This window comes from Asterias amurensis, chromosome 19 (assembly GCF_032118995.1).
Source record: "Asterias amurensis chromosome 19, ASM3211899v1".
NCBI lineage: Eukaryota > Metazoa > Echinodermata > Asteroidea > Forcipulatida > Asteriidae > Asterias > Asterias amurensis.
The window spans coordinates 9,241,227-9,264,392 of record NC_092666.1 but is presented as its reverse complement, the minus strand read 5'-3'; the positions used below and the strand labels follow the sequence as shown (position 1 = coordinate 9,264,392).

At 38.8% G+C, this 23,166-nt stretch overlaps 2 protein-coding genes across 2 annotated transcripts in view; both read left to right on the top strand.

Annotated features, from left to right (window-relative positions):
- The first annotated feature begins 7,419 nt into the window (after positions 1-7,419).
- Positions 7,420-19,842, top strand: LOC139951836 (transmembrane GTPase fzo-like). The gene is made up of 8 exons (XM_071950903.1): positions 7,420-7,543; positions 14,224-14,332; positions 15,455-15,614; positions 16,667-16,785; positions 17,234-17,342; positions 18,158-18,269; positions 18,986-19,195; positions 19,772-19,842. The coding sequence occupies exons 1-8, from the start codon at positions 7,420-7,422 to the stop codon at positions 19,840-19,842; spliced, it is 1,014 nt and encodes a 337-aa protein (XP_071807004.1).
- LOC139951483 (uncharacterized) overlaps positions 18,947-23,166 on the top strand; it is a 20,158-nt gene continuing 15,938 nt past the window's right edge. Inside the window, exons 1-4 of the mRNA XM_071950394.1 lie at positions 18,947-19,195; positions 19,772-19,836; positions 20,319-20,440; positions 22,842-22,971. Coding sequence (XP_071806495.1) covers positions 20,415-20,440; positions 22,842-22,971 — 156 coding nt within the window. The 5' untranslated portion in view covers positions 18,947-19,195; positions 19,772-19,836; positions 20,319-20,414. The remainder of the gene's footprint in view (positions 19,196-19,771; positions 19,837-20,318; positions 20,441-22,841; positions 22,972-23,166) is intronic.

Sequence of the window (23,166 nt, the reverse complement as noted above, 5' to 3'; positions counted from 1 at the left end):
TCATGATGTTACGATCTAACTTACACAAAACATTTCAACAGTGTTACAATTTTCTCTCTTCCCAAACAATGCCCAGCGTTTTTTCTTAAAATGTTGCTTGGAGGTTGCGATTGTGTCATGTTATTTCCATGCAGTATTAAGACAACGTTAAATGATGAAGTTGTATCAAACATCGCGAGAAATATATGCCACAATGTTGCTTGAAAAGGGTGTGCCTTTGATGACACGTACTGACGTATGAACAACGTTGCACCAACATTTTATTTTGACATTGTTCTCAAACATCAAAAAACATCATAAACACATGAAAAATGAAATCTTCAAACATGTTGAAATTTTACATTTTTGCCCAATGCCTGCAATTAAGTACAAATGAATAGCCTTTTGCTTGTAAAATGTTAACGCAACACAAGAATGGCCCCAAATTTGGTTTGAGATGTCGCGAAAAAAGGTTGTGTTAAAAAATGTTGAATTTTTACATTTTGGCCCAATGCCTGCAAACTTAAGTACAAATGGATAACATTTTGCTTGTAAAATGTTAACGCAACACAAGAATTTCCCCAAGTTTGGTTTGAGATGTCGCGTCAACTACCTTAACTCTGTTAAAACAGCATAAATTATTTCCATAAACACAATTGAAAAACAGTTATCTGCAAAAATGTTAAATTTTCACATTTTGGCCCGCTATCTGCAGCTGTATAGCTTTTTGCCCGTAAAATGTTAACGCAACACAAGAATTGTCCCAAATTTGGTTTGAGATGTCGCGTCAACTACCTCAACTCTGTCAAAAGAGCGTATTTTCATTTACGCAATTTAAAAAAAATGTTCATTCAACAAAAATGTTGATTTTTTACATTTTGGCCAAATGCCTGCAAACTTAAGTACAAATGAATAGCCTTTTGCTTGTAAAATGTTAACGCAACACAATAATTGCCCCAAATTTGATTTGAGATGTCGCGTCAACTATCTAAACTCAGTATGAAAAGCATATTTCCATAAACACAATTGAAAACAAGTTATCTTCAAAAATGTTGAATTTTTACTTTTTGGCCCTCTATCTGCAGCTGTATAGCTTTTTGCCCGTAAAATGTTAACGCAACACAAGAATCGCCCCAAATTTGGTTTGAGATGTCGCGTCAACTACCTCAACTCGGTCAAAAAAGCACATTACCATAAACACAATTGAAAAAAAATGTTCATTCAACAAAAATGTTGAATTTTAACATTTTTGGCCCTTTATCTGCAAATGTATAGCTTTTTGCTCGTAAAATGTTAACGCAACACAGAAACTGCCCCATATTTGCTTAAAGATGTCGTGTCAACTACCTAAACTCTGTCAAATAAGCATATTTTCATTAATGCAATTTTAAAAAAATGTTGATTTTAAAATGTTGATTTTTTACATTTTGGCCCAATGCCTGCAAACTTTTGTACAAATGAATAGCCTTTTGCTTGTAAAATGTTAATGCAACACAAGAATTGCCCCAAGTTTGGTTTGAGATGTCGCGTCAACTACCTCAACTCGGTCAAAAAAGCACATTACCATAAACACAATTGAAAAAAAATGTTCATTCAACAAAAATGTTGAATTTTAACATTTTTGGCCCTTTATCTGCAAATGTATAGCTTTTTGCTCGTAAAATGTTAACGCAACACAGAAACTGCCCCATATTTGCTTAAAGATGTCGTGTCAACTACCTAAACTCTGTCAAATAAGCATATTTTCATAAATGCAATTTAAAAAAAATGTTGATTTTTTACATTTTGGCCTAATGCCTGCAAACTTTTGTACAAATGAATAGCCTTTTGCTTGTAAAATGTTAACGCAACACAATAATTGCCCCAAATTTGGTTTGAGATGTTGCGTCACCTATCTTAACTCAGTCTGAAACGCATATTTCCAAAAACAAAATTGAAAAAAAGTTATTTTTAAAAATGTTGAATTTTTTCATCTCGGCCCTCTATCTGCAGCTGTATAGCTTTTTGCCCGTTAAATGTTAACGCAACACAAGAATGGCCCAAAATTTGGTTTGAGATGAGACTCAACTACCTCCACTCTGTCAAAAAAGCATATCCATAAACACAATTGAAAATAAGTTATCTCAAATAATGTTGAATTTTTACATTTTGTACATTTTGTACATTTTTGTGTTTTGCAAACTTAAGTACAAACGAATAGCTTTTTGCTTGTAAAATTTTAATGCAACACAAGAATTGTCCGACATCTGGTTTGAGATTTCGCGTTAACAACCTCAAAAACCTCAATCTGTCAAAAAAGCTTTCCATACACACAATTGGAAAAAAAGTTATCTCGGGGGGCGAGGTAAAAGAGTGAGGAGAAGAAGAAGTCTTGGTTGGGGGGGGGGGGGGGGTTGAAAGGAGCTGAAGAAGGAGAAATTGGTTAATGATTGGTAAAAATGTCCTTCACTTATTTCTGACTCGACTCCTTAATAATCAAATTTTGTGCTTGCAAATTGTTATACCAAGCTTTATCAGTTGAAAATGTTGCTCTGGCTGAATCCCACCTGGCATCACTGGGCCCAGCAGGTTTTACTAGGACTACTCTCTGTTTATTCAATAGCCGCTTGCGCCCACCCATGTGCTGCATTATGTAATCGACCCCTACCGAAGTGCTGGTTTTCGCGGGAAACAGGCAAAAACATCAAGCTGAAACAACGTTTGTTCCACAACAAACAGTGGCACACACACACTTGTTGAGTTTCCGAATCTGCTAAAAAGTAATAATTAAATCGGCCAAAGAAACCATGGATCGTCATTTAATGCAAGCAGAGTAATTTCGGGATTATAATTGTTGAATCAACGAAAAGTGGAAATGTCTCTGCGAGAAATGGAGTGCCCTGTGTGCCTGGCTGCCGGCCGGAAGCATCAACCTTGAATGCTCAGCCTATATATGGGGATGGCTCAGAATCAAGATTGCAAGGTATTTTGGTATTTAATAGTCTATCCATGACAAAATCATACCCTGTTCCAGCTATAGGAAGTAGAAATTCACAAACCGGCAGATTTGAGTTGCAAACCTCTGCTGAATGTTCAACACGGTTATTTACATTTTACAAGCCATAAAACTACAACAAGCGTATTCCTTACTAATTTATTCCTCCATGGTAAAAGCATGGAGAAAAGCCAACAGTGCAACTGGTACTGCTTGTATTTTGTAACAAATAATAATTATTGCCGGCGTAAACGCAGCAAAAGTTCCTTCGTCTGTACGAGTCAAATCTTTAAATATTCCGTTTACAAACTGCGTAATTGTAACTAACCATGACAAGATTTAGTTTATAGCGGTCGTGTCACGATCCCTCACCGCATACTTTAAAATAAATATTAAAAGAACGTTAAATATATGTAGAAGAGTCATCGTATGCATCAAAATCACATCACCTTCAATTTAAACTGTTAATATTATGTCCTAGACCCCCCCTCTCCGTTATTTACTTTTCTATTCCGATTCCAATGGATTAGCCTACACCAGGGGCGGCTCCAGGGTTTTCCAAACGGGGGAGCGTGATTTTTTTTTCAGGATGAAGGAACGCACCAGGCAGCAATTTTTTGTTCTTCCTACGAAATTGCCACTCTCATAATGCTTTTTAATGGGACTTTTTTTTCCTTTCTTTCCTCTAAATGGATTTAAAAGAGGGAATCCTTAAAAAGAATCAGGAAAAAAAAAATGCCGCCAGGCATGTGCACGGCCGAATTTCATGGCTCTGCTTACTTTGCAAAGAACTTTGCGCCTACGTAAGCGTGATTTAGCGCTTACACGGTCGGGCTGCATGGATAGCCATGATTTAAAAATAATATAAAGGATTGTTAACATGCATCGAGAGAACCGAAAACAAAGACAAACATCAAAATATGTAATTAAGCATAAAATATTTTCAAAGCATTAGCTTTTACACACACCATTTAAATGATGTACCAAGTACCTGATTGTGGTGTAGTTAATGTTAATGTTGATTCCCAAACTAAACTATTTTTTGCAAGCAGTTAGTTCAGAGGCCCTATTCTTTCCACCTGCACGGCACAACAGGCTGCAGGGAACGACGCCATCTGGTTTTCTGTTTACGGTTTCTGTTCTTGTATGATGGATGGAGACCATTGACTGTCTTCATCACAGCAATGTTGATTAATTTAACGGTTGTATAACCTCCATGAATGCACAAAATAAAGGTTCTGACCCGGTTCAGAACATCTGACAATATTTTATTCCATCTACATGTATCACCGCTTTGTACACTATAGATATCGAAAGGTGCTTGAGATCCAGTAATGATGAATCAGATGCGGCAAAGGAAAAAGTCATTTGGATGTGGTGGGTAAAAATGTCTCCACCAAAGCTGGTGTGCTTGTCTGCATTACATTTAGTGTCATCAACTGATATGCAAGGCTGTCGAATGTTTATGTATGGACAACAATGTTATAGGAATGATTTATTCCTCCATGGGACATTGTACTGAATGGGATAGGGCTCTTTATAACCACGAATGTCTTCCACCTTTACTCCCATTATACATGTAGTCTTATGATGAGAAACTTAACCTGTCACTTTAAAACAATGTTTTTAAGGCACATATAGTTTTTGCATGTTTTTGTAATGTTCCCCTACGTATGACTTGAACACAAACAGTTCGTGCTCAGTTATTACTCATGGTTAAATTATTTATTGAATGCAACCATGGAGGTAAAGAACTCGACTTTCATGGCACAAAAGTCATGCGTAGCACCCATTATTAGAACCAATATTATTATGTGAACAAACTTGACAAAGGCATTTAGTTTTTTAACAAGAAGTGTAACGGCGACGACCCGCCCCATACATGATAATGTCAGATTTTTGTTTAATGTCCAAGGGTCTAATTAGGCGAATAATTTTGTGTCGGGAGATGAAAATTATTTCAGCATGTAAAACGTATTTTCGTGATGTTGTGTTATTCGTTTCTCAAAACAAAACAAAACTACACCACCTCAGCATGTAATATTTCAATGTGTAAGCTTTTGACGATCATTATCTTCACACGGTGTAAGTAAATCTGTGGACATAGTAATTTTCTAATGCGCGGCTTATTAACCGTATAAGAAGCAGGATGACCATTCTAGGAAAGGGCGTGGTCGCTTTCCGATTGAGGCAGATTGAACTGATGTTTTCTTGGAACAATAGTTATTGTGTGTCACTGTCAGCATGACAGTGTTGCAACATTTGTTGTTAGGTGAATGTATTATATGACTGGAGTTGGCCTTACTTTGCCCATGGAGGATCTGTCCTTACTCTATGCTCTGCCCATGGTCAAACTGTATTATGAGGATACCTTACTGCAGGCATCCCTAAATAACTTACCAGTGCCAGAGCAAGGACCAGCTGTCAACAAATGATGCTGGTTCCTAAACTACTTAACACCTTTTTATGTCTCGTCATCATATTCAACTTGCTATGACTAGTGGACAATCCGAAACCTGAGGTGAAAGTTGTTTATTACACAACTTGTTCTAAGTTAAAGAAAATAAACTTTTTCCCGAAACAATTTTCTTCAGATACTATCCTGCTTGAGCATCCAACTGCTAACTTTTGAGCCTGTATGGTTCTTTTGAATTTGTAACAAAGTCTTCGATTTTAAATGGATTACTCATTTTTTTTTTTTTGGGGGGGGGGAAATAATTAATCCAGTGATTGATTTCCCCCAAAATCAGTATACCACATTGTAATTGTAGTATTTGACAGAACTTGTTTTTCTTTGTAGGGCCTACTTGAAAACCTTAGAGATTAATTTTCTTTAAATTAGTTCTAATAATAAGTGTATGTTAATTTATACTTATGGGTTTTCCCGTTATTTTCTCCCGACGAATGTCTTTAAATATAGATAATGATGTATCTATAGTCTGCTACATAGAATACAACCATTTACTTATTAGATTTGTTTAAGATACTGATTGATTTAATCCTATATTGATTCTTATTACATAGATTCAACACTAAAGGTGCATTAATCTCTCGTTTTACCCCCTGTTTTTGTGTCTGACACACAAATTTATTTGATTAATTTAAAACTATGACTTATTAGATTTGTTTAACATACTGATTGATTTAATCCTATATTGATTCTTATTACATAGATTCAACACTAACAGTGCGTTAATCTCTCGTTTTACCCCCTGTTTTTGTGTCTGACACACAAATTTATTTGATTAATTTACGTAGGCATTGTTTAAGGCAATACGACATTAGCTGCCGACATTGGGCCCGATAACAAAGTGTTGTGTTTTCCCAACGTTTAACTAAAACGTCTAACGAACATTGGAAATGCAGACGTCGGCAAAAAACAAAATCCGACGTCGTAACGGGGTTGGACCTACGCTGGCCCAACGTTGGTAATAATGTCCTGGACGTTGGCCCGATGGAAAACACAACGTCAGCGCCACGACACTTGCCTACGGTTGCCCAACCAAATGTATAAGTTGCCGTTATTGGGCCGACATATACATGTTAGTTGGGTGGTAATTAATAATTAACAACTAAATCGTTTTTTTTTATTTTTTTTATTCCATTTTCTCTGAAAATTCCCAGACACGTCTTGTTTGAGTAAACTGGCTTAAACCAGATCCTACTTATGTGGCCACACAAAATAAAATGTTGCTTTCGGTTTCAGCAAACAGTTCCCCCGGTGCCTATGCATCCATGGCACAAAGTTAATTGCAATTAAAAGAAGATAGGGGGATTTATACCACATAAATTAATAAAAAATTAAGAAATAAATATTTAAAAATATATAATATTAAAGGAACATTACAGAATTGGTTTTGCTTGCATATATGTTGCTGGCAGTGTAATCACTTTATGTAATCCACCATATATAAACTGACAAACCTGTAGAAGTTTGAGATCGATCGGCCATCTGGGTCATGAGAGAATAGTGAAAAACCGATTACAAATTTTGCATTGCATTGATGCCAAAACAAAACTGAATAAAAATATCACCAACAATGATAAAGCAATCTTAAAACAACAACAATAAATAAATAAACAAAAAACTTTTAAGAAATAAATATGAAAAAATATATAATATTAAGGGAATTAACTTTTCGAAAATTTTAATTTTATATGAACAATAAGGAAAGGCTTGCCATTTTCGTTTCCAACTCTAATCTCTGACTTGGTCACTGATTACCTGTGATGGTTTGATGTTTAGGAACAAAAGTGATTTTCTCTACACAAAGTTCCGCTTTCTAAACCACCTTTGCTGGCATTACGAAAAACATAAATTTATATTAAGATGAGATTGCGCAACGTGCGTACCTCTTCTTTTTTGGTTGATTTTTCCCTTCATGCACGCCAGACAGTAGGTACACACTCAACCTGCCGATGAACGTGTCATTTCCACACAACAATCACGCTGCAGCATCATCAAAATGGCAAACTCTGCCGTAGACGTTCGGAATCGTCGATTTGCTGAAGCTAAGGAATTAATGAAGACGATATACGAAACAGAAAAGAATTTTGTTCAGAGTATGGTGGATATTGTTGCAAATAAAGGTAAGTAAAATAATGTCTAGGCCCAGTGAGACATAATTAAGAAACTCATCAGCCACATTCGCATGAAGAATAATTTTTCATTTTCCTGACATGCATTTTCTACAGATACAGAGTACCAAAACGGCACCCTCATATCCAACCTATTCATGTCTAAGTTGGAGGACAGACTCCTGTCCTCTGCCCCCAACCGCCCACTAGTTTGGTGGCATTTTCTCTAAGGAAACTTTTTTTCAATCCAATATATCTGTTATTATTTAATACTCTCTTTGTATATGGTATATATAAATGCAAAGCTGAACTGTTCCTCTTTAAAATGATACCACAATTGCTATGATTACACGTTGCTGGATGATCCGAAGGCGTTGATGACAGCCTGGCACCTTCTTCTCATGCTGCACACAAGTCTTGTGATGCGCTGATGATGAGGGATGTCGTTCCATTCTTCACTAATAAGGAACCTGGTTAGGTCAGCCACAGATGATGTGTTGGTGATTCTGGCACGGACAGCGAGGCCAAGCTGGTCCCACAGATGTTCCATGGGATTCAGGTCTGGACTGTTAGCGGGCCAATCCATCCGGTGCACCCCAACATGTTTCAGGTAGTCAGTCACCAGTCGGGCTCGATTGGGGCGAGCGTTGTCATCTTGAAAGATGGCATTTGGTCCAAAGTCGGCAAGTATGGGACTGCATTCGGCTGTAGAATATCGTCTTGCAAATACCCATCAAACAAAGTGTTTTTCATGAGATGAGGGTAAATTATTGTGTCCGATGAGCTCACTTGTGCAAATCATTGTGTAAACAATTAATGGTTCTGAAAAGCTTGATCGGTTTGATTAATTTGCATTACCTATTGACCATTCACAGACAACGGTAATTTTGGCACATTTGATTTGTGACTTTGCCTCATTGGTATGCATGTATCCAAGTTCAGCAACATGTAACCATTGCAAGAGGAACAGTTCAGCTTTGCATTTGTATATACCATATACAAAGAGAGTATTTAATAATAACAGATATACTGGATTGAAAAAAAGTTTCCTTACTTTTTGTGAGCAGTTTATATTGCGACAAAGGCGTTTTCATGATGTGTTGATAGCCTACGTCACCTTTCGTTGTTGCGAGGTGTACGTTAATTAGTAACAAACTTACTTAGCAACAAGACGAAACCACGGCAACGTGTATTAGCTAGGTGTATGTGCTTCATGTGTAGCATGTTTACGGTGTGAATTGTTCAGGTGTTTCGTGGCCTGTAGAAGACGGTTGCCATCATGGAGCCCGGGAAAAACCAGGTTTCACAATGTGGGAAAACACAGCTATATACAACGAATCCCCGAGCGTGGCTACAGGCTAGCCAATAATATCATGTTGTTTACAGTTTCAGCAAACAATGTCCCGTATTAATAACAGTTATATAATACAAATAAGGGGGGGGGGGGGGGGATAATGTTTACAACGTAATTCTTGCACCCAGAAAATCAAATAATAAAAAGTATCACCAACAATTATATGAGAAAGCAGTCTTATAATAAAATAAAAACTCAACCCCAACCCCCAACCCCGAAAACCACCCAGAATTAATTTTAAAACTTGTTTTGCAAATTTAAAAACTATATAAACAATCAAGGAAAGGACCGTTTATTTCCACTTCAAACCCCTTAATCACATTGAAGTTTGTTATAGTTCATTACGCCAATAATGGTTTGATGAGCTGAAGGTACAAATGAGTTTTCAATACACAAAGTTCCGCTTACTGAACCACCTTTCGGGCATTACATAAAACATAAATATATATTGGCTTGTTTTCCCAGGCATGCAAATTGCACTCTGTGGTATGTTGTTATTTTTGACCGAAAAAGGTGTGAACATTATACAATTGTTGTATACGCTGTGACGGGACACGATCAAACTTGTCTACCATTCTCCTCCACTAATTATCAACCCCTGGTTCCTTCTGATGCATTCTTTTCATAGTTTTAAATTAATCAAATAAATTTGTGTGTCAGACACAAAAACAGGGTGTAAAACGAGAGATTAATGCACCTTTAGTGTTGAATCTATGTAATAACAATCAATATAGGATTAAATCAATCAGTATCTTTAACAAATCTAATAAGTAAATGGTTGTATTCTATGTAGCAGACTATAGATACATCATTATCTATATTTAAAGACATTCGTCGGCATTGTTTTAAAGCCATTATACACTTTCGGTAAACAGTATTGTCCAAGTCCCACACTTCGTGTATCACAACTTATATATCAAATAACAATCCTGTGGAAATTTAGGCTCAATCGGACATCGGAGTCGGGAGAAAATAACGGGAAAACCCACTCCTGTTTTCGCGCGTTTCGCCGTGTCATGACATGTGTTTATAACAAATCCGTATGTTTTACCGTTTTCTCAAAAAGTAAAGCATTTCATGGACTAATATTTCAAGAGAAGTCTTTCACCATTACCTTCTGTAAACCCTGTAAATTATTTGTAAATCTGTGAACTTTTTTTTTTTCTGTACCAAAAGTGTCCAATGGCTTTAAAGCACTGGACACCTTTGGTAATTGTCAAAGACCAGTATTCTCACTTGGTGTATAGTCAATTACTTGTAAATAACATAACTGATAAGTATAAATTAACATACACTTATTATTAGAACTAATTTAAAGAAAATTAATCTCTAAATTATGTTTTTAGATTGTTCGTATACGTTGGCCAACGTTGGGGTACTGTCGGAAATAAACGTCAGTACGACATAAGCTGCCGACATTGGGCCCGATAACAAAATGTTGTGTTTTCCCAACGTTTAACTAAAACGTCTAACAAACATTGGAAATGCAGACGTCGGCAAAAAACAAAATCCGACGTCGTAACGGGGTTGGGCCTACGCTGGCCCAACGTTGGTAATAATGTCCTGGACGTTGGCCCGATGGAAAACACAACGTCAGCGCAACGACACTTGCCTACGGTTGCCTAACCAAATGTATAAGTTGCCGTTATTGGGCCGTCATATACATGTTAGTTGGGTGGTAATTAATAATTAACAACTAAATCGGTTTTTTTTTTTAAATTTTTTCTCCATTTTCTCTGAAAATTCCCCAAATCAAGCAAACGCTTTCCGGGGATTGCCACCATTTCACTAACTCTGTCCTTGTCCTACTATTATTATTTAATATCATTAGCTGAGAATAATGGAAGAAAAAAACCTGTCGTACAAGTTGTGTGCTTTGAGATGCTTGAATTCGAGACCTCAGCTGAGGTCTCGAATTAAATTTTAGTGAGAAATTGTTTTTTTCTCAAAAACTACGTTACTTCAGAGGGAGCCGTTTCTCACAATGTTTTATACTATCAACAGCTCTCCGTTGCTTGTTACCAAGTAAGTTAAAATGCTTACAATTATTTTGAGTAATTACCACTGTGTCCAGTGCCTTTAAAACAACGTATAAATAACAGTTGTTGTAACGTTGTATAAGTCAAGCAGTATGTTACATGACGAAAGCGCAACATTCAGGCAACGTTGAATTCGATCAGGAAATCTGACTTTATGCAAATTCAAGAAGTTCAAACATTATATATACCCGATCTAAATGCACTGCGTTCTTGATGTAGTGGCGTTTTATAAATGCCTTCTATGTGATTTATGTGTGTATATTGCGGCAAAGACATTCTCATGATGTGTTGATAGCCTACGTCACCTTTCGTTGTTGCGAGGTGTACGTTAATTAGTAACAAACTTACTTAGTAACAAGACGAAACCACGGCAACGTGTATTAGCTAGGTGTATGTGCTTCATGTGTAGCATGTTTACGGTGTGAATTGTTCAGGTGTTTCGTGGCCTGTAGAAGACGGTTGCCATCATGGAGCCCTGGAAAAACCAGGTTTTACAATGCGGGAAAACACAGCTATATACAACGAATCCCCGAGCGTGGCTACAGGCTAACCAATTATATCATGTTGTTTATTTGAACGGATTGTCACCCTGACACAGTTTTTATTGCAAGCTGGATTAAATCCCACCTCCACCCCTACATCCGCCTTTGTTGAAAGGTTATTACAGGGTGCGTTTTTACAGGACGAAGCAATTGGTTTTTGTCTTGCGGACACTAGACTTGACTCAAGTCCCAATCCCGTGCCAGGGACTTGACGATGTCGCAGTCTCCTGATATGTAAATGTATTCACTTCTGAATAGGTAAACTTGCTGCGTGATACGTGTTGTCCAATCAAACGCATTCAAAAAGAAGACTCGTTCATTTGTTATTTGTGGGGGTTAAGTACTTAGATGAGGATTGAAATACATTTTTAAATAACCAATTAATTATAAAAAGAAAGCACTGAATGTTCATTGAAATCTAAGTTAATACGTTGTAACATACATTTGAATCGGTTTTGTTTGTAAAATTTGAACATTGGGAAGAGCAATTCAACGACTTATAATACCGACACCCCCTTGCCTAATGATGAGTTTGCCCCCCCCCCCCCCTCACGTGTCACCGCGTTTAGACGCGTGCACTTTATGTCTTGCACTGTGTGATGTAACAGAGTGTAATGAATATTTTACTGGCAGGGCAGCGCTTCCACGCTCGCTCCCATTGGTTTTGTACATCTCCCCATTTGGGGAGATTTTCCATAAACAACGTGCAGATTAAGAAACGACCTCGTCAAGTCCCCATTCTCGGGACTTCCATTTTGACGTCGAGCGCGCTTTGGTAGTTGGCGTGATATGCTTGGGGACTTCTCACACGAGAACGGGACTTGAGTTATAGTAGGGTCATATCTTTGGATTCCGTGACCATCTTTTTGCTACCTTTTTTTCTCGATGGATGTGGCGTCAGGAACCATTTAAAATGAAAACTAGCTCCTATGAACCTCTGAAATGTGATAGGAACTTTTTTTATTGCGCAATATTCAAAATGGCCGCCGACGCCATCTTGAAAAACATAAATTGTTATAGCTCTGGCACCAGATGACCTAGATGGACAAAGGAGGTGTCCTTTTCCACTATATCTGACAGGACAAATACACTGGAGTAGTTATTGTAAGGTTTGAGGACCATCTTGACCTCCAAATCCAATATGGCCGCCGACGCCATCTTGAAAAACATAAATTGTAATAGCTCTGGCACCAGATATGACCTAGACGGACAACGGAAATGTCCTATTCAAGGTCAAGATGGCCCCCAAACCTTACAATTACCACTCCAGTGTATTTGTCATGCCAGATATAGTGGAAAAGGACATCTCATTTGTCCGTCTAGGTCATATCTGGTGCAAGAGCTGTTACAATTTATGTTTATATAAGATGGCGTCGGCGGCCGTATTGGATTTAGAGGTCAAGATGGTCCTCAAACCTTACAACTACCATTCCAGTGTAGTTGTCATGTCAGATATAGTGGAAAAGGACATCTGCTTTGTCCATCTAGGTCATCTGGTGCCAGAGCTATTACAATTCATGTTTTTCAAGATGGCGTCGGTGGCCATTTTGAATATTGCGCAATAAAAAAAGTTCCTATCACATTTCAGCGGTTCATAGGAGCTAATTTTCCTTTTAAATGGTTCCTGAAGCCAAACCCATCGAGAAAAAAAGGTAGCAAAAAAATGGTCACGGAATCCAAAGATATGACCTTACTATTCTATTAAGTCAATGCGGACACAAGTTAGTGTCACGACCGGTACTCGAACCCAAACTCTGCTGATCAGAAACACCGGGGCTTTATAGCTCGGTGCTCTTATCTGATCGGCCACCACCAGGGGGGGGGGGGGGGGGGGGGGCGGAAGGGGTATTGCGCAATCATTTGCTAGCGCGTTTTTACATAGTTTTACATAAAATGCTTAAACATTTTACCGAAATTTTCCGTTGGCTTATTGCAGCGGCCAACGTGTATGAATGGGTCCAGGCGGGAGTTTTGTTACAAAACGTCACCTCTAAAATGGCTATAAACATCGACATAATGTGAAAAAATTATCGTTCATCCTCTGATTTTTTTTAACTAAATGTTGTGATGAGGGATAGATCTTTCATTCCTGAAAGTTTAAACAAAATCCCTCCGTACATCCTCTGGATATTTGACGTTTTTTGAGAGGTATTTTTGAGAAAATGGTTTCTGCCTATACTTGGTTTCCACGCAAACGATCGTCTGTTGACGGGCGGGAACATTCGCCGCAGGTAATGTTAATTCTGAGGCAAGCGCACATCTTAAACCTAATATGTAAGACATGTTGTTTACGCTAAATATATGTTGCTTATTGAATTATTAAATTACTACAGCAGTTGACAATGCAAAAAAAAAAATCATTTACGATGTTTTCTAGTGTAGACATTGGGTGAACTAACATTACTTAGAGATAAACGCACCCTTTGATTAAATGGACTCGTCCAGGCAGTCTCAACGGCCGCGCCTGCGTTCAAAGGGGAGAACGTATTAGAAATCTTTAAATTGTATACAGGGAATGTACGTGCACTACACAGCGCGCCGTTCGCGTAGGTTTGTATGGAGAGCTTCGACCGGCGCTCGTCGCGAGAGAAGAATGAGATTATTTTCAACGTAGGTGGCGGGTTCGTGGCGCGACCCCTTCCGCCCCCCCGGCCACCACATGCCAACTAGCACTACCCCCTCTTGTGCTACATATTGCACGATCGCAAATAATAACCTGACCCATTTAATATTTTTGTCTTTCTTATTTCATCGCAGATTTCCCCCAAAAATGGGGATTTGAGATACTGAAAGAGATGGGAGAAAAAATAAAAAGTATCTGTAAAATCATCGGACGGGGCAAAATGAAAGCTGTCTTCTTCGGAATGTAGGTCATCGTTCTTTGCTCCTATATGTACCAAAAATAAATCTTATTTTTCATATATTTCTGTCCATCAGAACAAGCTCTGTTCTAAAATACCCCGACCCAGAGAAAAGAACGGGATTATATCAATGTTTACCATAAAAGTGATTAAACATAGGCTAAAGCCTGGTTCATACTTCCTGCGAATGCAAATACGCAGCGAATTTGCCGTGAACTTGACGTCACGACCCTCCTTTCGCAGCGATAATTATTCGCAAGTGAGTATGATCAGAGGGCAACTGCTGCGAATTATTCGTTGCGAATTTGTGACGTCAACATTCGCTTCGCATTCGCATTCCCATGAAGTATGAACCGGGCTTAACAGTGAGCCACTATTTCATGACTCACAACGCAAGATTTGAATGGAATTGAACATTGAAACTCATCAGACATAATTAACCTTAATATTAATATTTACTTAAATTTATATCTAAAAGACTACAATAAATTTCATCTTAACTTTGCATAAGGGTATAGATAAGTAAACCCACGCCAACTTTTGAACAGAGATGTCAACAATGTTCACGTTGTATCTACCCAACCAAACTTTAAATCTAATACTTGAAAAATGCACAATTCCTGAACGACATCCTGCGAATGCGATGCGAAATTGACGTGATAGGACGTCACAACTCCCTCCTCGCTGCGAATTATTCGGAATTGTGCATTTTTCAAGTATTAGATTTAAAGTTTGGTTGGTAGATACAAAACATCGATGCTAAATGTATTCATATGCTATTGAACAATACAACGTGAACATTGTTGACATCTCTGTTCAAAAGTTGATGTGAACCACTTTGACCATGGCTTTTAACACTGTCACACAGAATATCAAGCTGCAATTTTGCCTATGTTCCTCAACCATTTAAAAGCTCTTGAAGTGTTTGTTGTACACAATTTGTATGAGTTTCTATCTTGCAACTTAAGCTTAATTATCTCAGAGCTGCTGAAAATTCCCACTCAGACCACAAGTTGTTATAGCTGTTCGCGCTGCAAAGAGTACATTCCGAACACCATGTTTTTGTTCAAAACCAAAATGAAGTCTGTTGTGTACTTTGATTCTGATTTGTTTGTTTTTTCATGCAGGACAAGCAGCGGTAAATCGGCGCTAATCAATACCCTGCTGCGGGACAACGTCTTGCCAAGCCTATGTGGTGAAACAACATCTGCTTTCATTACGGTTGAGGGGACAGACGAACCAAATGAGTACGCTGAGGATGTCAAAGGGTCAAGGATTAAAATTGAAGTACGAGTCCGATAACACAACCATGTAGTAACCTTTTTTACAAAAAATAAATCCTTGATCATTCCACGGCTTTTTTGGCAGTCATTATTAATACATTTTCGGCATAACATCTTCATAATTTAAGAGTTTCAAAAGTAATAGCCGAACTTTGTTTTTGTCCATACCATAAATTGATAAATCTATGACAGTTCCTTCTCCATAATGACTCTCACACTTGGGCGAATATTCTTGCGAATATGGATATTTGAAATTCGCGGTGAATTCGCCCAAAATTTGCGAATTGATAGTGAATATTTTCACGTTCGCCCTCGGTCACCCCTCGACCTGTCCGTACCAATATGTTACGAATTTTTACGAATGCTTAACAATGCTAGTCAATGATTGACAATGCCTTACAATAGCTTACGAAAGTTGCCAACGCTTACTAATGGCTACCAATGCTTACGAAAATCTACGGTGAATGACTGTCTTCGCAACATTCGCTGAAATTAAAAAGCGCTTCTCAATTCTGTTTCACACTGTTGCGAATAATATTAGAGTGAATGTGCTTACGAATGGAAATATTTGACAATCGCTTATACTTCGTAACATTCGCTAGCAATCGCTTCATTTGTTTGAAATTGTTGGTAAGCTCAGTCGCGACGTGCGCAACGTTCGTTGCCTATTTGTAAGGCATTGGCTAGCGTTGTCAAGCGTTGGTAAGCATTCGTCATATATTGTTAAGGAGAGGTCGAGGGACGACCGAGGGGTGACCAAGATGAAAATATTCACCATCCAATCGCAATTGTTTGGCGAATTCACGGCGAATGTAATCATTTTTATTCGCAAGAATTTATTCATAATCGCAAGAATATTCGTCACATTTTGATTGAGTGATCTTCGAAAAGAGGTGGAGAATGACTAGTGAACGTTCCCAAGAGGAGTATGTCTATTTTAATAAAAGGTACTCAATTTGCAAGCTGTCTCACGAACACCTTGTTTTTGTGTTATTAAAAAAAAAATCATAAAATCTTTATATTTATTATTGGACTATCCCATTCCCCCCACGCCAGGACATTGGGAAGAGAAGTAGCGTACTGGAATCGGGTAAAATGAGCTGCGACAAGATCACAGTCTACTGGCCAAAACGGAAGTGCGGTTTACTTAAAAATGAGTTGGTCGTCGTCGACTGGTAACTTTACAGTTTTATGACAACCCTCCTTGAACCAAATTTTTGTTTGTTTTGTTCTTCAAGCAAACTTGAATCCTTAGTTTTTCTTGTTCTATCTTTAAAAATATAGGAATGTGAAACTATTGACAATATAATATGGACTGCCAAACTTTACTCAGATTTCTGAGCGTTGGTGTTCGTTCACAAATGCTCCGGCCAGAGATTCGGTGGGTCACTTCGCTAAATGTGGATGGATTTGACCTTCTTTTGACAATACAGTGGCAGTTTCCCCCTGTTTGCTCAGCAACTTAGACAATGTATTCAGCTGGAACGGTCACTTTATGTGACTCTTATAGTTTCTTACACGATAATAATGCCAACAACTCAGCATTACGTTGATGAAAACCAATCTTTAAGTCTAAAAGTATACTGAACATAATGTTTCTTGGGATTGAACTGTTGTTTTCAGTCCAGGTACGTGTACCTCATCGGACACCGATGATCAAGTGACAGAGTACTGTGTAGATGCCGACATCTACATCTTTGTTGTAAATTCAATAAGTTCACTAAATGAAGCGGTAAGTATGTTAACATTAATTGGTCCCATGGTTCAAATACGCGCGAAACTTGCATAATATTTGAGATCATGTACCTCTGACGTCACAATTTTATTGACATTATTGCACTTTCCCGTGCACAAATACATTGTTCTTGGAAATGTAAGCTTGCCCAGGAAGACATAAACAATGGAAATTAACTTGGGTAAGTCCGCATCGCAAAAATTTATTTACAAAGTATTTCTTTGATATGCCTAGGTTTAATTGAAAAGAAAAAAATATGAACAAAGCGCATATTAGTAGTTATTAAACTCTTGCCGACCAATCACGATTCAGGACTTTGATGACGTCATAAACCTTTACAACATGACCATCGAATTCTACGTATCCCAAAACCCCTTACACCTACTTTCCATCATAAATATTATGTTTAAATATAATTTTGGCACACTTTGATTCAATTCTGGCCCATTGTGTGACGTGACAGGAACCAAGCTCTGGTGTTGTCAGCAGTGGAGCGTAGGTTCGATCGATACCCGGTCCTGACCCGTGTGCCCTTGTGAGCAAGACACTAATTGCTTTGTAAAATGAGGAATGCCCCTTGTGCCTATATCAACCTGTTACCTCCACAGGCTGATATGGGCACTAGTTTCAGCCCCGGGGGTGCCAGTGGTGCCAGTTGATTTGTTTCGACGAGAGCCCATATCAGTACGTGTAGCTCTCCCGGTCCTCCCTGAAGTGACAACAACTTCAACTTATATTACTACACTACATGTACGTCTATCCGCACTACTTGCAACAACATTAATACATTTCCCCTCTTCTTTTAATTAAAGGCCTGCAAATTCTTCGAGGAAGTTGCAAGACGTTTTTCGAAACCCAACGTTCTGGCAGTATTCACAATGTGGGACATGGCTCAACAGATGATGGACGAGCAAAATCGACCAGGTAAGCCTGCAATATTTCACAATCCTTACGTTACTGGAGCTGTTAGGCGCCCCAATAACGGCCATAATTTCTACTGTTCCACCTCTTCTGTGGTGAAACGGAATTTTGTTACTAGGCCTAAGTCTGATAACAATCTCATCTTCATTCCTGATTAAGAGAAACTGTATTTAGTCTTTATTGTTTTTACCTGCTTTTCAATCCCATAGTGCGTTACACTTCTGTGGTTAGCAACTGGCAGAGTTAAACCCTTTGTTTTAATCTTCTGCGTATGAATTTAGTTAAAATTCTATTTGCCCTGACTTTCTTAGAGAATACGATTGACAAACATAATTTAAAGTTTAAGTGGCCCGGGCAAAGTCATTTACCCGCTGGGTGTTTTACAACATAGACTGGTCCGCTGTCTCAAGGGAACTCCCCATTGATTCGTACACAAACGAACCTTAAGGGCCAGTCCCACTACTGCAGCGATATCGAACAACGATAACGATCACGTTAACAACAAGGCACGTCCGCGATTGGTTGAATAAGCGTGCGCGTATTCTGCGCGGAGCAATTCAACCAATAGAATGCATTCTCTTTGTGTCGTGATCGTTATCGTTTTTGTTATCGCTGCAGTGTGACCGGCCATTTAGTCCGTAGTGTAATACTATTGCTTGACACACACTGACCCAACGTCTCAAAAAGTTCATGGGTCCGCCCCTGGAATGGTGAAATAGAATCTCTAGACCATCTGGAAGACCGTAGGATTGCTATCGTTTGGTATGATTTGACGATCGTTGTAAACACTCAGGAAAAGGTGCGTGGACAACACCAACAACGAGCAACTGAACTACTCAAAGACAAGCTGGGAGTAGTTGAAACCGACGAGGACGCAGCAGAGAGAATTTTCTTCACTGCACCTATTGAAATCTTGAAGAAAGATAAAGGTAATTCTTTTTTTTTTTGGCATTTTGTATTTTTTTTTTTAATTGGTCAATGTCCCAGTTTTAGTTGATTCGGTCCCATTTTGTAGTGTTACAGTCATAATGCTTGGCCAAACTGTGGCTGTGATCCATTCACCGTTTTCGAAAAAGGAGGCTTGGGCTGGGACTAGGGTTTACAGGCTCCGTCAATTATCCTTGAAAACGTGTGTTTTCCTCAAGGGCTCCATATGTAGGTGGACGGATCGCTAGCCTCAACCAAATCCAAAAGCCTAGGTTTCAAAAAGGGTCGAGCTGTAAGCAGCAGCTAGCAGCTGCCAGCAGTGTCAGTGGTTGTTCATCACTTTTAACGGGGTGGTCACAGTATGTAGACTGCTAAGCCTATGCCAGAGAGAGAGAGGGGGGGGGGGAGATATAGTTTTGGTAGGTTGGAGCAGAATTACCAGGTACTATTAATCCATGTTCTGGGAATGAGATAAAACAAAATTGGTGAAAATGACAAGTTGTTTCTTCTCGCCGCAGTCACGTTTATCCGATTTGCCTGTGTTATTTAACAATTTTTTTTTAAACTTTCTTTGTCAGGGTCACTTTTAAAGGATTGGCAAGAAAGGGAGAAAGAGTTTTACCGCTTTGAGGGCACATTTAAGGTATAAAGGCCATCGAGACTTTCGTCTCATCAGTCAGAGTTTTCATCATAACTGTCAAGAAACATAAATTATCCTGTAATAATTTAACGTCGATGGATTATGTAAAATATACCTTTGTTTTTTTTGTTTGAGCCGTTTGACTGTCACAATCCTATACAAATGTAGATATACAATAAAACTACCACGTAAAAAGGCCATTTCAAAAGGAGGTGCCGTTTTTGAGATTCGCCGAAAATTCGGAGCGGATATGTCCACGCAAAAAGAATAATCCAAAATCGGAACACTCAATCTGAGAAACTTAACGTGTCTTAGATTCAAATTTTAGGGCATAAAAACTGCTACCTTTTCCATAACCACATTATTTCGAAGTGAAATCATTTGTAAAATGTGTTATACCATCAAAAGGTGCTGTACTTCTAAACCAAGTGAGATATCATTACTATTAATACTATAAAGTGATTACCAAACATCCTTTTATCCAGGAGCTTGTTTCAACATCAGCGATCGAAACGAAGTTCAAAGGTCATTATGAAAAAGGGAAAAGGATTGTAGATAAAGCCACCGAACATCTGGAAGAAATGGCGACGGTACTACAGAGCAGCATGTTAGTATATCGAATAGTACAAGTTAAATATCGAATACTATGAGTTGGTATATCGAATGTATACGTTGGTGTATTATCGAATAGTATTCGCTTGTACATCGAATAATATAATTATGAATAGTTATTCTAACTCTAACATCCATTTATAGTAGAGAAACACGCTGTGAAATTCCAGTCACTTATGCAGTGTTTCAAAGTAACAATGTTATAAAAGAACAATAATGAAAAATGAGTCAGTGGTGGCTTTAACGTATACGTCATCTTTCAGGCAAGATTGCCTTTGCAAGAAATGGTCGGTGAAGTGACTAATTTCCACTTGTCCGTGAACAAGTGAAAATTTTGATTCAAAGACAAAATATAGGTCATGTAACATGTCATCTTGGTCTTCGCCAAATATTTATTTTTGATTCTATAGTTCCCCTTCCCTTATAGTTCCGTATAAATAGGGGAATCAATGTGTGGTGAATAGGTTTTCAACTAGTGGTTTAATCCCAACGAGGCCTGGTTCTTGATAATTTTTCCGAGACGAAGTCGAGGTAAATTATAAAGAACCAGGCCTCGGCGGGTTTAAACCACTAGTTGAAAACCGATTCAACACACTTTGATTCACATTCATAAATACCTTTTCGGTCAAAAGCATCATCACGTTTTGGTCAAAAAGTAAAATAAATGCAAACATTATAATTTTAAATGATTTCTTTCAACACAACACCCCTCCAGCTATGAAATGGTAAAGCCCTCCGCCGCCCTCGAGTAAACAACTCCTTATAAGGGAATGCTGTGCGCGTCGCGCGTACTTCGTGATGTGGCGCAACTGTTTCAGCTGTTGCTCTCGACCAATATGAATGAAGAAACTGTCTTATAAGCACAGGTGCAATGTCGCGTGTCACGCCCATGAATTAACACTTTTTACCGGTCACAAACAAAGGTTTATACACACCCACGTGACGCGCTCTCCACCAATAGGAATAGCGAAACTGTATGAGGTATTTATGAATAGCCGATTTGTTTGTGTGTGTGTGTCTGTGTGTGTATGTTATTGGATCTCCTCCCTGGATACCGCATTAGAACTCGCCAAATTTACACGGAAGAAAGACGCCGACTTAGTCTTGACACTCATCTATTTTTGAAAAAAAATACGTTGAGAATTGACAGATTTATGAGCAAAAATCACCAAAATTAGTGGGGTTTTGCGCGCCGTTTTAACCATAGATATAGAATTAAAATAACTAGATCGGCCGCGCGTACATACGCGCCATTGCCTGTGTAGAAAAAGTTTTGTTCGCCATGGACGCGGTAAAAATTTCACGTTCGAAAGGCAACGCGCAAAAATGATTCTAGTTATTCTATTCTATATCTATGGTTTTAACTGTTGCTATATGGGCAGCGCGCGCGTACAGTGCAAGCAAAAAAACTGTTGCGATGGGCCGCGCGCGCGTACAGTACAGTGGCTGCGCCCATAGCCTCATTTTGGGTAAGAATTTTGACGTCATGCATAAATAATAAGAGAGGCGTATGGGACGGGATCATGGAGAACGGAGGCATGGCTTAAGAGCACGTTGGGACGGTTGGGACGGGAGAGGGAAGGGGCAGGGGGACGTGGGAACGGCACCTTTTATTTAACTGTTGCTATAATAAATGGGACGGGATCATGGAGAACGGAGGCAGGCTTTAGAGCACGTGGGATGGGAATAGGGAAGGGGCAGGGGGATGGGGGAACGGCACCTTTTATTTAACTGTGTTGCTATTGGGACGACGGGATCATGGAGAACGGAGGCAGGCTTTAGAGCACGTGGGGCGGGGAAAGGGAAGGGGCAGGGGGACGGGGGAACGGCACCTATCACGCAGCTCGATTTTTTAAAGACACATGCATCCGTCCTCAATCACTATAATCAGATCATCAACAGTGCACATTGTTATGCGTAGCAGTTATTCAGGTTGTGTTAACTGCCAAGTTTACCTGTCTAGCAGGACCCGCAGTACAGGAATTTGTACCAATTTCATTCGACTGACAAATAGTGCAAAACGGGAAAAACAGGACTAGAAAATAATGATCAGGACTGGAAAAAATTAACGGGCCGGCTGGGGAATTAAATAATATGGGAAATGAAAACAGAAAAGGGACTATGATACGGGACAGGACAAAAATAAACTGAACGGAGTACAGAAAAGGACAGTGTAATTGGTATTGTGACGTCACTCTTTACTTAGCAGTTAAGATTGATACAAAGTTAATATCAATCTTAGTGCTTTGTGAAATCGATACGGCGCGGAAATCTAGCGGGACCCGCGCGTAGCGCGGGTTTCCCGCTAGTGATTATAACTTTCCTAACCAGACACTCACTCATTGAGTAATATTATCAGTTTATCGATCACCTATTTCTGGATTATTTTTTTTCAGGAAAGCGAAAGAAGATCAGCTTCGAGAACATAACACAAAAAACAAAACATTTCCCGAAAAAAGGGAAAATTTTGCTGTAACGTCACAGCTGGTTGTGGATAGGTCTAACAACAGGATTGTCCATGAAAAGGTTTGGGTTTAAACGCGAGTTGGCGGCCAATGCATAATATTTATTGTGTTTTATTTATCAAAGGGACACACCGGCTGACCGTTTACGCATTTTAGTGGTGGCGAATCATAAATAAAATTTGTTTAGGTGGTTGCTGTAAAACAAAATGATCAAAATATCCGTATAATTAGCGAAAACTGAATAAACAAACAAACC